A 15,883-nucleotide genomic window follows, 5' to 3' on the forward strand; every position below is an offset into this window, starting at 1 on the left:
TGATGAAGCCAACCACTTGTGCTAATCTGAGCTGGCTTGCAAAGTAGGCTTTGGGGGATTAGGCTTTGGCATGGCCAGGACTGGGCCCTGGAGCATCTCAAGAGGACAGGGTGGTGGCTTGGGGCCAGGCGTGGCTTTCCTGGAGGCCTGGGCATCCCCCATTTCCAGCCGGGTGCTTAGATTCCATACCAGGAGGCTGGCTCTGGCTGTCTGGCCATGGAAAGTTCTGGCAGGATGATGCCTCTGTGCAGACCAACGTGGGCGGTGCATCGTCCTGGGTGACAGTTCTGCATGTGTCTCTTTTACCATGCATGGACTGCTTAGGGAGCTGCACTGTGGGCATACCAGGGGTGCCCATCTCCCTCTACCTTTTTTACCTGCACTAGTAAGTCCTAGCATTGCTCATTGGGAGGCCACCTTTTCTGCGGTGGCACCACAGCTTGGAATCCACTTTTCAGGGAAGATCCTCAGGCACAAAGTTGAAATGTTTTCATTCATAAAATCATAGAATAGCTGAGTTGGAAGGGGTCTACAAGGCCATTGAGTCCAACCCCCTACTCAATGCAGGAATCCACCCTGAAGCATCCCGGACAGATGGCTGTCCAGCTGCCTCTTGAAGGCCTCTAGTGTGGGAGAGCCCACAACCTCCCTAGATAACTGATTCCATTGTCGTACTGCTCTAACAGTCAGGAAGTTTTTCCTGATGTCCAGGAAAAGCTGAGTTTTAAATTGTGGGGGAAGAGGGAAGGAGGAAGGAGGTGGTCTTGAGGCCTGAGGGGAAGAAGCCATTGTTGTTGTTGTTGTTGTTGTTGTTGTTGTTGTTGTTATTATTATATTTATTTGTATCCTGCCTTTTGCCCAATACTGTTGTTCACCATCGAGGGGTGTGAGGGAGCAAGGGCCAAAATCACTCAGCTGTGTTGAAGGAGAGTAGCCTCCATACAGAGTACTATCGCCCATGGCGACATGGGCTTTCTTGGGTGTGTGTATATAAAAATCTGGCTGTTCATTTGGGTCTTGCTGCTCCTTTGGTTCGGATGTCTTCTCCACTGACCTTCTATCCCCCATCGGGAGGGGAAACAGTGGTGTTGGGAAGGGCAGTGTGCTAAAACAGCAAAGGCCGGGCCTTTTCTCCCAAGTGGTTGCGATTGGGGGAAATGGGATTTCTAAACTGAGCAACCAAAGCTCGCGGTCAGGAGTTGTAATGCTGGTTCTGACCTACGAACTGTGGAACTTCTGGCCTTGTATCCAGCCTTGAAATTTCCAGCCTTGAAATTATTGGACTTCCTGTTGAGTAGATGCACCTGCCGAGCCCCAGGGAAGGAGAACATCTCGGGTGGCTTCTCAGGCTTCGTTGTAAGATGGCGCTGTGTCCTGTACTGGGGCCAACCCTACCAAGGACGGGGAGACACGAGCTTTGAAGCCTTCAGCCAGCCTTCGAGGCTCCTTCGACCTCCATTCCTCTGCTGCAATACTTACCCATCCTGCTCTCCCCTTCAAGAGGCAGGGCTATGCAAAACAAAGGTGGCCAATCCTTCCAGTCTCGGTGTTGGACATCCCTTTGGCTGGACAGTAGTCCATTATCCTGGCAGTGTCTCATTTTTCCCGTCTTACGTCTGCAGGCTTGTTCCTTACTGTTATGTTCCATTTCCTCCGTCTGCCTCCATATTCCCAGAGATGCAGCAGTCAGCCAGCCTGGCCCCTGCCCATCTATTCTCAAAATTGCTCATGTGCTTGGCTGCAGGCCGCAGAACAACTGCTCCAGATGTGTTCTTGACATGCACATAGCCTGCTACACATTCCGGTTCTGTTCCTCTTGTCCATGGACCTCGGCTTCCAGTCTGTGCTGGGTTCAGATGGGATTTCTGTATGCGGGAGAACTTCTCCTTGGCGCTTCCCCTTTCTTCCCCAAAATGGACTGAGCTCCACGCACTTCCCCTTTGGCCCGCTTCGGCTGAGCGGCGGCTTCCTCTGCTTGCCCTGAAAAGCTGCCTTTTGTGTGCCTCTGTCAATGGGACCCAAGTCTGTGCGCTGCTGGTGGGGAAGGAGATGAAGCTTACATTTGAGCAGAGTGGGAGACCTACGTCTTCACATCTGTTTTGATGAACAGCAGGGAATGTTTTGGGGTGGTTCTGTTTTTGTTCTTTGAGCTGGTCTATTTTTATCTTCCCATGTGATGGTCCCTTTATATCATATTTGCAAAGTTGAAATGCAAAACATCCTGTAGTAACTTGCTGGAAAACCTCTTTTGCACATCAGGTTTCACTTAGCAGCAGCTGCCTTCCCTGGCAGCAGCCCCTGCCTCCGTGGGTGTGCGCGCGCACTGCCTTGATGTTCTTGTGGTAGCCCACAGGAGGGCAGCGCCTTGAAGGCTTCTTCCTTTGGAAGCACAGGGTGCCGGTTGGGTGGCGATGTGGCAGAGTGTCTTCTTTCCAAGGCCTTTCCCGGCCCCCTCCTGCCTGCCGGCCTTTGGGCCTCTGGGCCTCTGGCGCACCGCCTGCCCTTCCCCAGGATTTCCTGCAGTCTCTCTGCCTGTGTGCTTGCCAGAGACCCTCAGACAATGACCGTATAGGAGAGCCATGTGGCAGACAACATGCTTCTGCCAATGGCATGGAATTTATTTTATTTATTTATTTATTTATTTATTACATTTTATACCGCCCAATAGCCGAAGCTCTCTGGGCGGTTCACAAAAATTAAAACCACAAAAAACATCCAACAGGTTAAAAACACAATTACGAAATACAGTATAAAAATTTCTTCTGGCTTGCTCCGCCCCATAGTATCAAGGTGAGAAGTGTGGCTTTTAAAAGCAGTGTTTTGGCGAGGGAAGTAGTTTGAGCAGCTGTAAGAGGAGAATGGCGGGAAGAGCCAAAGGACAAAGACAAGCACATTTCGGGCAAATGTATAACCTGAATAGTAGATGGCCTCCGTTGTCAGTCCCGTGGCAATCAGCATTCCAGCCCAGCGTTGGCACTGAAGTCGCCGTGGTTGCCCTGGCAGATGGCTGCTGTCCGCAGGTAGAGGGGGGAATCCGGTCCTCGGTATTCTCCTGGACCCCTTGGCGTGGATCTCGGTACCGTGGATGGCCACTGCCAAGGTGAAGGGGGGCACGGCGTAGTGCTGATTCTGCTCCTTTAGCAGAGGGGCACCAGAAAGTGGAGGCTGAGCAACAGCTGCCCTGCCCCATCATCCTGTGGGGTGCTGCCAAGGGCAGTCTTGCCGCCTGTGCCATGGAGCACTGCTGGAGCGGGGACGGAGACGAGAGGGCTGATCTGTCCCTTTCTGAAAGGAATGAACTTGGCAGATTGTGCCCCTTCGGGCCCTCGGAGCCAGGCCCCAGCCACTCACTTGTGCCTGTTTGGCAAGCGGTGGGCGGCCTGGGTGGCCTGGAATGCCAAAAGCTTGGACTGTCTTGGAAGTAAAGCATAGGATTATGCCAGGCAGAGCAAGCCTAGCACCAGAGCCGGGTTTGTTGCGGCCGCCAGTCTCCCTGAATCCTGGACTGCCCAAGCAGGGCTTTCTGTCCCTCGCAGAAGCCTCCTGGACAGGGCCGGCCCAAGACGTATTGCTGCTCGAGGCAAAGGACACGACGGCGCCCCCTCCCATTCCGTCTGCAAATGCATCTTTCTTTGACACTGAGGATGAGGCAATGTCCTCCACTAAGCCTGAAGCCAGCAGGCTACCTTAAGGGGCACAGAGGAGGCTGCCAGGGACACAGCTCTCTGCTTGAACACCTTGCTGCTGCCTCTCAGCATCTGCCGCCGGAGGCAATGGTCTCACTCTGCCTAATGGAAGGGCCGGCCCTGCTCCCAAACACTTGCTTCTGGATGAGCCCTGCAGAAGTACAGAGAGCTGTTTATTTGAACCCAGCCAGAGCCTTCAGAGCAGGGGGGCAAAATCCCTCTCAGCCTGAGGGCCGGATTGCATTGTGGAGAAGAGTTCAGGGTTCACATTCCAGTGGTGGGTGGTGGGAAGCCTAGATAGATAGATAGATAGATAGATAGATAGATAGAACCAACAGTAAAGGTCTTAATGCCAGTAACTAATCCTTAAGAGATGCATTTCAACCATTTAGAGAATGGCGCAAAAGCCAGCAAATCACCTCATGGTGTTGGGGAATGAGGGTGTAGCCAAATGGTGGGATGGATTTGTCCCCTGGGCCTGAGGCTGATAAGAACATTAGCATGTCAGAAGAGCCCTGATGCTCGATTAGTCCAAGGGTCCATTTAGTCGAGCATTCTGTTCACACAGTGGTGAACCAGATGTCTGTGGGTCATGGTGCAACACCACCCTCCTGCCTGTGTTCCCCAGCAGCCTCTGATACTGGAGGTAGCACATAGCCATCAGGACTAGTAGCCATTGATAGCCTTCCCGTCCAGGACTTTTTCCAACCCCCTTTTAAAGCCATCCAAATTGGTGGCCATCACCACATCTTGTGGTAGCAAATTCCGTAGTTTAACTATGCACTGTGTGAAGTCTTTCCTTCCATTTCTCCTGAATCAACTTCATGGGATGACCCCATTGGGTTCTAGTATTATGGGAGAGGGGGAGAAATGTCTCCCTCTCCACGTTCTCCACACCAGACATCATTTTGTACACCTCTATCATGTCTCTCCTCAGCCTCCTTTTTTCCAAGCTACACAATCTCAGCTGTTGTAACCTTCTCTCACTTGTCCCTTCATTTTAGTTGCCGTTTCCTGCACTTTTCCCAGCTCTACAATATCCTTTTTAGGTGTGATGGCCAGAATTGTATACAGTATTCCACGTGTGGTTGCACCATACATGCAAGGCAGTATGATATCAGCAGTTTTTTCCTCAATTCCTTTTCTGATAATGCCTAACATGGACTTTGCGTTTTTAATAACAGCTGCACACGGGGTGCATGTGTTCATCGAGCTGCCCACCACAACCCCAAGATCTCTTTTTTGCTTGGTCACTGCTTGTTCAGATCCCATCAGCTTATTCTTGAAGCTGGGTTTTGGGTTTTTTGGTCCCAGCATGCATCACTCTGCGCTTGCTTACATTGAACCGCACCTGCCATTTGGAGGCCCGCTCTTCCAGCCTGGAGGGATCCTTTTCAAGCATCCTGATCACTTTTGTTTTAAACACCCCAAATAATTTGGTGTCATGGGCAAACGTGGCCCCACTTCATTGCTTATGCCTGTTTCCAGATCATTCTTCTTGGCAGAACTTGCCACAATCCCCCTCTGCAAAGAAGTGGACGGAGAGAAGGCACGGGAGGATTGGGGAAGCGAGAGAGGGGCTCTCATTGGCCTGTTGTCTGCTTTGAAGACCCTGGCAGTTGCATACAAAAGAAGAGCAGGGAAGTGTTGAGCTCTTACCCCAGGTGGGGATGATGATGATGAACGTTTATATACCGCCCCATAGCCAAAGCTCTCTGGGCAGTTTATAAAGGTTAAAAACAGTGAACATTAAAAACAAATATACTAAATTTAAAAGCATAAAATACAAACAAAAAAAGGAACAAACAAATCTCCGTGATTGAAAAGCTGAGTTCTGCCCACTCTGAACTCCTTGCTCAGTTGCCTTGAGGGGACAGAGGCAGGGCGAGACTTCACCCCCTTGCCTTTCCCTGATCATTCCTCCTGTTCCCACTGATGTATTGGCACCACAGTGAGCAAATAGGTGTGGCGGTTGATGGGATGGCTAGTGAATCGTGGAATCACACAATAGTAGAGTTGGAAGGGGCCTATGAGGCCACTGAGTCCACACACCCCTACTCAATGCAGCATACCTGACAGATGGTTGTCCAGCTGCCTCTTGAAGGCCTCCAGTTTGGGAGAAGCCATGACCTCCCTAGAGCAGTTCCATTGTCATACTGCTCTAACAATCAGAAAGCTTTTCCTGATGTTCAGCCAGATTCTGGCTTCCCGTAACTTGAGCCCGTTATTCCATGTCCTGCACTGTGTGACAACCTTTCAATTCTTTGAAGAGTGCTATCATGTCTCCCCTCAATCTTCTCTTCTCCAGGCTAAACATGCCCAGTCCTTTCGATCTTTCCTCATAGAGCTTTGTTTCCAGACCCCTGATCATCCTGGTTGCCCTCCTCTGAACCCCATCCAGCTTGTCTGCATCCTTCTTGGAGTGTGGAGCCCAGAACTGGACACAATGCTCAAGATGAGGCCTAACAGTGCCGAATAGAGGGGAACCAGTACCTCACATGATTTGGAAGCTATACTTCTATTAATGCAGCCAAAAATAACATTTGCTTTTTTTGCAGCCACATCACACTGTTCGCTCATATTCAGCTTGTGATCTACAACAATTGCAAGATCCTTCTCGTTTGTAATATTGCTGAACCAAGTGTCCCCATCTTGTAACTGTTCATTTGGTTTCTTTTTCCTAGGTGTAGAACTTGGCATTTATCCCTACTAAATTTCATTCTGTTGTTTTCAGCTCAGCTCTCCAGCCTATCAAGATCATTTTGTTTCTGTCTTCCAGGGTATTGGCTATCCCACTCAATTTTGTGTCATCTGCAAATTTGATAAGTGTTCTCTGCACCTCCTCGTCCAAATCATTAATAAAAATGTTGAAGAGCACTGGGCCCAGGACTGAGCCCTGTGGTACCCCACTCTTTACCTCCCCCCAGTTTGAGAAGGTACCATTGATAAGCACTCTTTGAATCTGATTCTGTACCCAACTGTGGATCCACCTAATAGTTGTTCCATCTAGCCCACTTTTAGCTAGTTTGTTAATGAGAATATCATGGGGCACTTTATCAAAAACTTTGCTGAAGTCAAGATATATTACATCCACAGCATTCCCAAAGCCCACAAGGGAAGTTACCCAATCAAAGAATGAGATCAGATTAGTCAGACAGGATTTGTTCTTGACAAATCCATGCTGGCTTCTAGTAATCACAGCATTGTTTTCAAGGTGCTTACAGATTGACTTCTTTATAATCTGTTCCAAAAATTTCCCAGGAATGGATGTCAGACTGACCAGTCTGTAGTTCCCAGGTTCCTCCTTTTTGAAGATCGGGACAACATTAGCCCTCCTCCAGTCATCTGGCACCTCACCTGTCTTCCATGATTTCGCAAAGATAATAGACAAAGGTTCTGAGAGTTCTTCCACTAGCTCCTTCATTGCTCTAGGATGCATTTCATCGGGCCCTGGAGATTTGAACTCATCCAAAGAGTTCAGGTGCTCCTTGACCATTTGTTTATCAATCTCAAACTACAATCCTTTTTAAAAATCTCTCACCCATCTTAGACTTTTCTCCTTTTCTGATTAGGGCACTTGCCATTGGACCTTACTTCTGAGTTTATTAAAATCGGCTTTCCTGAAATCCAGAGTACGTGTATGGCTACACACAGCTTTTGCTTCCTTTAAAATCAAGAGTTCAAGTATGATGTGCTCACTTTCCCCCAGAGGTCCCGTAACTGCCACTTTATCCACTAAGTCATCCCTATTGGTCAGTATCAAGTCAAGGATAGTCAATCCTCTAGTTCCTTCCTCCACTTTCTGTAGGAGAAAGTTATCACCCACACATGCCAGGAATTTCTTGGAAGGGCCACTTTTGGCAGAATTTGTCTCCCAACAGATATCAGGGTAATTGAAGTCCCCCATCACTACTGCATTGCACTTCCTTGAGACACTAGCAATTTGCTTTTCAAAAGTTTCATCCTCGTCTTCTCCTTGATTGGGTGGTCGGTAGTAGACTCCAACTATCAGGCTCCTTTTATTCCTTGCCCCATTTATTTTAATCCAGATGCTCTCGATGGAGCTCCCTGTCTTTCTGTGCAGGGTGGTCAGCCCATGCCTGTGTAGGCACAGACTGGCTGGTGCAACTGTTTTGAGTTACACCACCATAGCTGCTTTCCTGAAAACCTCCGGAGCCATGATGAGCGGTTCTCCAGAGACAAGGCTCCACAGCCCTGACGTGCCCCACTTAACAGCTGAGCTGCCCCATTTGTGGTGTCAGGCATCACCATATGTGAGCTAACAGCTAATCTGGTGTGTTAGCTATCTGTGAATTCTCCCCTTTGTGGGTATCACTATCAGTTAATTAGCTCAGCTGTGTTTTGTACAACCTCCTCCTGCTTCTCTAGTATTCCTGCTAGTAAAAATAGCAAAGCAGATTTAATTGTAGCATTTCAGTGTGCTGGAGTGGGCGAGCCGCCTGAAGAGGAGAAGTGTGTCAAAGAGATCTGGGAGGCGTGGGTCTGTCTCCTGGCAGCCTCGGATCTTGCTACTGGTTTCCACATTGTCATTGTGCAGATTCATCCGGAACTGTGAGTTGCTGGGAAGGACACGGGAATGCAAACGGGTCTGCTGGTGGCGATTCATCAGTGTGGGAAACGTGTCTGCGCCTTCCTCTCCTCTCCCACCTCACGCCTTCCATCAGGGCTGCCCCTCCCATGAAACAGGGTGAGGCGCCCCATCAGGCGGCAGAGCAAGAGGAGAGGTGAGGGCGCACCGCTGCCCCACTGTCCCCAGCACGTGCTCTGAAGAGTGCTGCCAGCCGCTTTCCTCCCGTGGCATTTGCTGCAGCGAGAGGGTGGCCAGAAAAGCCCCTGCCACGCGCGCACACACCCTCCTCCCTTGTCACCGTGTCGAATTTATAGAGAGCCGCACAGTGGGAAGAAGCGGCTGCAGGCTCATGTTCAAAGGGGCCGGGGAAAGGGTCCAGGAGCATCTGTGTCGCTTTGGGATTGTGCTTCCCCCATCTTCTCTTTGGCCTGGCGGCCTTTCTAGACCGCTTGAGAGACCCTGTTATGTAAGCTGTTCTTGTGGGTTTTATAGATGGAGCCGAGGTTGGTTCTTCTTCACAGGACATTTCCTCTTTCCATCACGAAGTCCTGCTATTAGCATGTTCCACTCGTGCTGTCTTGAATTCCTTTCGTTAGCTGGTTTTGAAAGGCTCTCTTGAAACATTGGCTTTAATGCGGTAGTCTAATCGTTGAGCCTCCTTGAGGGTCTTCTTCCATTGCTTTTCTGATGCTGTGCTGGGTTTGCCCCTAGGAGACGCGGGTGACTTCCTCTCCTCGGGTGACTTCCTCTCCTTGTCCTTCCTTACAGGTACCAAAGGCCTGGAGTGTTCTCCCTCGACTCCCACCATGAATTCCTATTTCTACAAGTTCATGATCAACTTGCTCAAGAGATTCAGCTGTGAGCGAAAACTGCTCGAAACCCGAGGAGCCTTCATCATCAGGTGAGGCGATGCCCTCTGTGACCTTTGCCTGTCCACTGGTAAGCCTTCCTTGGGGCCTCTGTGCTGTTCCCTGCATAGGACCCAAACCATAGAGGGCTTTATAGGTCATAACCAGCACTTTGAATTGTGCCCAGAAACAGACTGGAAGCCAGTGGAGTTGTCTGCTCCCTGTAACCAGCCCCGGTCAACACTCTGGCTGCAGCTCTTTGAACCAGGTGGAGTTTCCAAACACTCTTCAAAGGCAGCCCCACGTAGAGCACGTTACAGTAATCCAATTGGGATGTAACTAAGGCATGTGTCACCGTGGTCAGGTCTGACATCTCTAGGAACGGGCGCAGCTGGCACACTAGCTTTAACTGTGCAAATGCACTCCTGGCCACTGCTGAAACCTGGGCTCAGGGCTGAGTCCAGGAGTACACCCAAGGGCGAGCCCAACCATAAGGCACCTTTTTGGGGCGGGGGCTCATGAGCCTCTTTCAACTTCCTACATGTGCTCCCTGATTCAGAAAGGTTAGGGACCTCAGAGCCACTGGGCTTCTAGAAAGTTCTAAAACAACTTCTCCAAGCTGGTGCCATGCAGAAACGTTGGACTACAACTCCCAGCATGCCCCAACCAGCATAGCTATGTTGACTGGGGATGCTGGGAGTTGTAGCCCAACTCATCTGGAGGACTTCCGCTTGGAGAAGGGTGCTTCTTGGAGGCTCTGTGAGCATCAGGAGGTGCTTTAACCTGCAGCTGCTCACGGCATGGCCAGCTGTTTTGGCCCCGGGGGGAGGGGACTCCTGTCCACATGCAGAAGGACGCCCTTCTGCCTTCCTCACCCTGCATGGCTCAGGCAGGAGGAACAGGACGTCTGATTGTTTTGGTTCAGAATTGTTCGGCTTTCCCACAGCAAAGCCAGTGGGGAGATAAAGGGCTGTGCGAATGAAGCTGTGAACGCAGCTTCTGAGATGGGAAGATGATGCTGGCCAGCTGCTCTCTTTCCCCAAAGGGTTGTAGTCAGTGTAAGTCCTGCTCGAGTAGACCAGTTGGAATGAATGGGGCTTAAGTGAGACTAACGTTTTAAATGTTTTAATCAATTATATGTATTTTATGGCGTTTGCATTTGTGTTGTACCTCGCTTCGATCTGGAGGGAGAGGTGGGTAACAAATAAATAAAATTGTTGTTATTATTATTATTAACGTCGGCTAGAGCAAAAAGTCTCTCTTCCCGAGGACTTTGCTTTTGTGGAAAGGAGTAGCTGGAAGTTAAGTAGGTTAACCAGCGGCCGGTGGTTGTTTCCGACCGTCTGTCCACCCAGTGAACTCCGCCCAGGCCTGTCCAAGTGGAGAGAGCCATGGCTTTCCGGCCTTGCAAAGGCGTGAGAGTGAGGCCTGGCTTCAGCGGCCTCACGTTCTGCTGCCTTGCCCCCTTTGCACGGGAGAAATGCATTGCTACTTTGATTTTCCTCTGTTTATCTAGCGCCACCCATATTTGTGGTTCTTTATTAAATAACACAACCAACAAATGCCTGCTTGTGTTCAGAGGAGCTTAAGTCACGTTTGGGAGGGGGGCAGTGGAAGAGGAGAGGAAAGAGAGATTTTGGGGCAGCCGGGAATCGTTGTGAGCCTGGGGAGTGGCGTTTTGCTCTGATGGCTGTTGAGAGGTGGAGGGCTAGTCCAGCCTTCCCCAACCTGCTGCATTCCAGAGTTGTTGGACCATTAGCCATGCAGGATGGGGTTGATGGGAATTGAAGTCCAACACATCAGCGGAGCAGCAGGTTGAGGGAAGGCTGGTCTTGTCCATCTGTCATCATCTGGCCCATGAGAGCGACATGAGGAGTGGTCAGAAGGACAGTCCTCCCCTTCCGAATCCCCTTCAGGAGAATCCTAGCGCTTGGCTGCAAAATTGAATTCCCAAATGACACTCTGAGTCCAGCCATGACACCTTTGCCACACAGAGTTCAGCCCTGTTTCTAGGTCAGGCCGGTGTAACGTTCGAGCCTGCCTCCCCCCGTTTCTTGCACGTTTGGGTTTGAGTAGGACACCAACTCCTATGACTGCACTTATGTAAGAGTCATGGGGATGCGCCACCGCCCCTGAGGCGCCCTCGTCCCTTTGGCCTGCGGGCTGGTGGCAATCCGTGCATTACGTTACTGTAGCTAGAACTTTGATTCGAGTTTAATTGCTCTGCAATGGGAGACACAAAGGATTTGCCCTTTCATGCCTTAATTTGAAGGTTGTCCTTGTTTCCCTGCTGGCAAGGCCTGAACATGAATGGGTGTTCTTGTTTGCTGCCGTCGTCTTCAACACGTCCAGTTTATTACAGTTAGGAGTCATTGGCCAATATTTTCCTTTGTTCCTCAGCCCCCTTGTTATCCTCCTTGCTCCCCTCGTGGTAGGGGCAGTTCACACGCCGACGCGCTGTGTATTCCTTCACCTGATTCCCCTGTCACTCAGTCTCCTCACTGCTAGCTAGTAAAGCTGTTGCCTCAAAATGGTCTCAAGGAATATGACTGGAGAGATGATAGAAGCAGAGTTGAAAGGGATCTTAAAGGTCATCTAATCCAACTCCCTGCTGATGAATCCGCCCGGGGAGTGCATAAAAGAGAAGCCACCGGGGAGTGCATAAAAGAGAATACTTGCATCTGTTGGGATTTTGTGAGAAGGGGTGCTTTGCCATCGCTTTCCCCTCTTAGGGGCCCTTGGTGGGGTACACATTATTGCAAGAATAATACTTCTGGAAGTAGTGGAGCTGCAACGGCAATTTAGTGGAACTTTTAGTGAGAAGTTGATCCTTCTATTAATGTACCAATGTTAGGCTTTGTAACAGCAGTGTCCTACTTTCTGTTCCTGAATGTGCTCCGCTAGTCGTGAGTACAAAGGGGCGCCAAGCATTCATTAAGGGACCTTTAGATGTTGGTAACAGTGACCCGGTTTGCACATCACGGCAGCAACTCTGGATTGTTTAAGTCAGGAACTGCAGGGAGGAGCGGAACATGTGAGGGTGTGCGGCCCATTTAGCAACCCAAGAACTGCCGCTGTGACGTGCAAATCAGCGTTAGTGTGGCAAAGCAGAACCCAGAAGTCCACATGCATGTACAGCGTTCTTCAAGCAATGGGAAATTTATTAAACACAAGCAAGAATTTAAAATGTGTAATTACTTTGAGGAAAGCAATTTGGTAGATCAATTTATATTTATTTATTTATTTATTTATTTATCATACTTATACCCCGCTCCTCAGCCAAAAAAGGCTCTCGGAGCGGCTTACACTTAGCAAAAAAGACAGTCCCTGCCCTCAGGCTTACAGTCTAATAAAGACATGACACACAAGGAAAAGGAGTCCAGGAGGGAGGGAGGGAGGAGAGAGAGAGAGAGAGAGAGAGAGAGAGAGAGTCCAGCAGGAGCAGGCCCCGATGTTACTTCTGCCTGCTCCTGTCCCCTCGGTCCTTCTTCTTCCCCACAGGGCCAAGATGGCAGTTTGCCCTGGGGGGGGGGGGGAAGAGTCCAGCAGGAGCAGGCCCCGATGTTACTTCTGCCTGCTCCTGTCCCCTCGGTCCTTCTTCTTCCCCACAGGGCCAAGATGGCAGTTTGCCCTGTGTGGGGGGGGAAGAGTCCAGCAGGAGCAGGCCCCGATGTTACTTCTGCCTGCTCCTGTCCCCTCGGTCCTTCTTCTTCCCCACAGGGCCAAGATGGCAGTTTGCCCTGTGGGGGGGGGGGGAAGAGTCCAGCAGGAGCAGGCCCCGATGTTACTTCTGCCTGCTCCTGTCCCCTCGGTCCTTCTTCTTCCCCACAGGGCCAAGATGGCAGTTTGCCCTGTGGGGGGGGGGGGGAAGAGTCCAGCAGGAGCAGGCCCCGATGTTACTTCTGCCTGCTCCTGTCCCCTCGGTCCTTCTTCTTCCCCACAGGGCCAAGATGGCAGTTTGCCCTGGGGGGGGGAAGAGTCCAGCAGGAGCAGGCCCCGATGTTACTTCTGCCTGCTCCTGTCCCCTCAGTCCTTCTTCTTCCCCACAGGGCCAAGATGGCAGTTTGCCCTGTGTGGGGGGGGGGGGGAAGAGTCCAGCAGGAGCAGGCCCCGATGTTACTTCTGCCTGCTCCTGTCCCCTCGGTCCTTCTTCTTCCCCACAGGGCCAAGATGGCAGTTTGCCCTGTGTGGGGGGGGAAGAGTCCAGCAGGAGCAGGCCCCGATGTTACTTCTGCCTGCTCCTGTCCCCTCGGTCCTTCTTCTTCCCCACAGGGCCAAGATGGCAGTTTGCCCTGTGTGGGGGGGGGAAGAGTCCAGCAGGAGCAGGCCCCGATGTTACTTCTGCCTGCTCCTGTCCCCTCGGTCCTTCTTCTTCCCCACAGGGCCAAGATGGCAGTTTGCCCTGTGTGTGGGGGGGAAGAGTCCAGCAGAAGCAGGCCCCGATGTTACTTCTGCCTGCTCCTGTCCCCTCGGTCCTTCTTCTTCCCCACAGGGCCAAGATGGCAGTTTGCCCTGTGGGGGGGGGGGGAAGAGTCCAGCAGGAGCAGGCCCCGATGTTACTTCTGCCTGCTCCTTTCCCCTCGGTCCTTCTTCTTCCCCACAGGGCCAAGATGGCAGTTTGCCCTGGGGGGGGGGAAGAGTCCAGCAGGAGCAGGCCCCGATGTTACTTCTGCCTGCTCCTGTCCCCTCGGTCCTTCTTCAATTGTAATTAAAATAAAAACAAATAAATCAAAGAGAACTGCAGAAAGAACTGTGTAATGGGGAAATTAGCTTTGTTCTCTCTGAGGCGGAATCCAGAGCTTAAATTTGGCCGTGGACTGTGCTATTATAGGATGAACTTCTCAGTGAGAAAGGTGAAAGAGGTGGAGCTGAAGGAAACTTGGGGCCGCAATGCTCCTGGAAGTGGGAGAAGCAAAGGTCTGGGGCGAGTGTCAGAGATTTGGGAGAAGGAAAGGGGTATGGGGGGATTTGTGGTAGCAAGAGATGTTGCACTCAGGCTGGCCTTGAGGCACGGTCACAAGGCGGGTTGGGCAGACAGCACAGCCCTGGAGCGTCACCTCCCTCCCTCCCCCTTGGGCTTATCATAGAATTATAGACTAGTAGAGTTGGAAGGGGCCTACAAGGTCATCGAGTCCAACCCCCTGCTTAATGCAGGAATCCACCCTAAAGCATCCCTGACAGATGCTTGTCCAGCTGCCTCTTGAAGGCCTGTAGTGTGGGAGAACCCACAACCTCCCTAGGTAACTGGTTCCATTGTCATACTGCTCTAACAGTCAGGAAGTTTTTCCTGATGTCCAGCTGGAATCTGGCTTCCTGTAACTTGAGCACCTTATTCCATGTCCTGCACTCTGGGAGGATCAAGAAGAGATCTTGGCCCTCCTCTTTGTGACAACCTTTTAAATATTTGAAGAGTGCTATCATGTCTCCCCTCAATCTCCTCTTCTCCAGGCTAAACATGCCCAGCCTCTCCTCATAGGGCTTTGTTTCCAGACACCTGATCATCCTCCCTGCCCTCCTCTGAACACGCTCCAGCTTGTCTGCATCCTTCTTGAATTGTGGAGCCCAGAACTGGACGCAATACTCAAGAGGAAGCCTAACCAGTGCTGAATAGAGACGAACCAGTACCTCACATGATTTGGAAGCTATACTTCTATTAATGCAGCCCAAAATAGCATTCGCTTGTTTTGCAGCCACTTCACAACTGTTGGCTCATATTCAGCTTGTGATCTACAACAATTCCAAGATCCTTCTCGCTTGTGGTATTGCTGAGCCAAGTATCCCCCATCTTGGAACTGTGCATTTGGTTTGTGTGCTCCCTCTTGTTTCTACCCTTTTTTGTTCCCGGGAGCCTCTTGCCCCACTGGGCTTTCCCTGGCTTATCCAAAGAGAGGCCATCCAGGGGGAGCAAGCAGTATAGGGTCTCGACAAGGGCACGGACCCAATCCATTCCCCGCGTTAGACCAGAGCGGAGCATAAACACACCCAGTAGGGAAGAGGGTGAAGGGCAGGGGCTCCCCTTTGTAGGAAGGCCACTGAAAATAGACTTAGGGGTTGCAGATTCCTCCCCCTGGGTTGGCATGATCTGATCCTGAAGCTGAAGAGGGGGCACATTGAAACTCCTGAGCCTCAGCAGCAAGGGGGGCTTTGGCGGACCTTCAAGGCCAGATGAGGCTACACCTGGGAAAAATAAGCAGCGGAGGGGTGACAGAATGGCAGTCCCCAGGAGCCCTTAAGGCCGTTCTGTCTGGGCTTGTCATGGACCTGTGGCCCGATTGGAGTCCACCAGGAGCAGAGCCTTCAGTGCGGTGGCCCCCTTCCTATGAAGTTCCCTGCCTTTGGAGGTCAAGCCAGCGCCAACGTTGTGTTGCTTCCGGCGCCTCCTCAAAGCATTGTTTCGGGAAGCTGCGGTTTTACCAGAACTCAGGTTTTATCAGAACTTCGTTCTTTTTCATTCTTTCATTCTATTTGTTGTTCACCACTCCAAAATCTTTTGGATGGGGAGCAATATATAAATATAAATAAATAAATAAAGTGCATAAGAAGTTTGTAACACCCAGCACATGCTTGGCACCGCTCTTGTTTCAATAACAATAATTGGCTAGTTGAGCAATCTCTAAGTAGCCATTCCTGCAATTTAACCTTAATCAGTCCGCGTGAGTTGGATGAGCCTCCTCCGTGCTGACTTGCGTGGCTGAGCATAACTGCACGGGGAACAGCTGGCACGTTCCACGGGGAGGATGCCGACTGGCCAAAGATCA

At 51.0% G+C, this 15,883-nt stretch overlaps 1 protein-coding gene across 1 annotated transcript in view; it reads left to right on the forward strand.

The window, feature by feature from the left end:
* VAC14 (VAC14 component of PIKFYVE complex) overlaps nucleotides 1–15,883 on the forward strand; it is a 106,071-nt gene that overhangs the window by 49,355 nt on the left and 40,833 nt on the right. Inside the window, exon 14 of the mRNA XM_063141531.1 lies at nucleotides 9,046–9,178. Within this exon, the coding sequence (XP_062997601.1) occupies nucleotides 9,046–9,178 (133 nt within the window). The remainder of the gene's footprint in view (nucleotides 1–9,045; nucleotides 9,179–15,883) is intronic.

The sequence above is a fragment of the Elgaria multicarinata genome, chromosome 14, assembly GCF_023053635.1.
Source record: "Elgaria multicarinata webbii isolate HBS135686 ecotype San Diego chromosome 14, rElgMul1.1.pri, whole genome shotgun sequence".
Classification (NCBI taxonomy): Eukaryota; Metazoa; Chordata; class Lepidosauria; order Squamata; family Anguidae; genus Elgaria; species Elgaria multicarinata.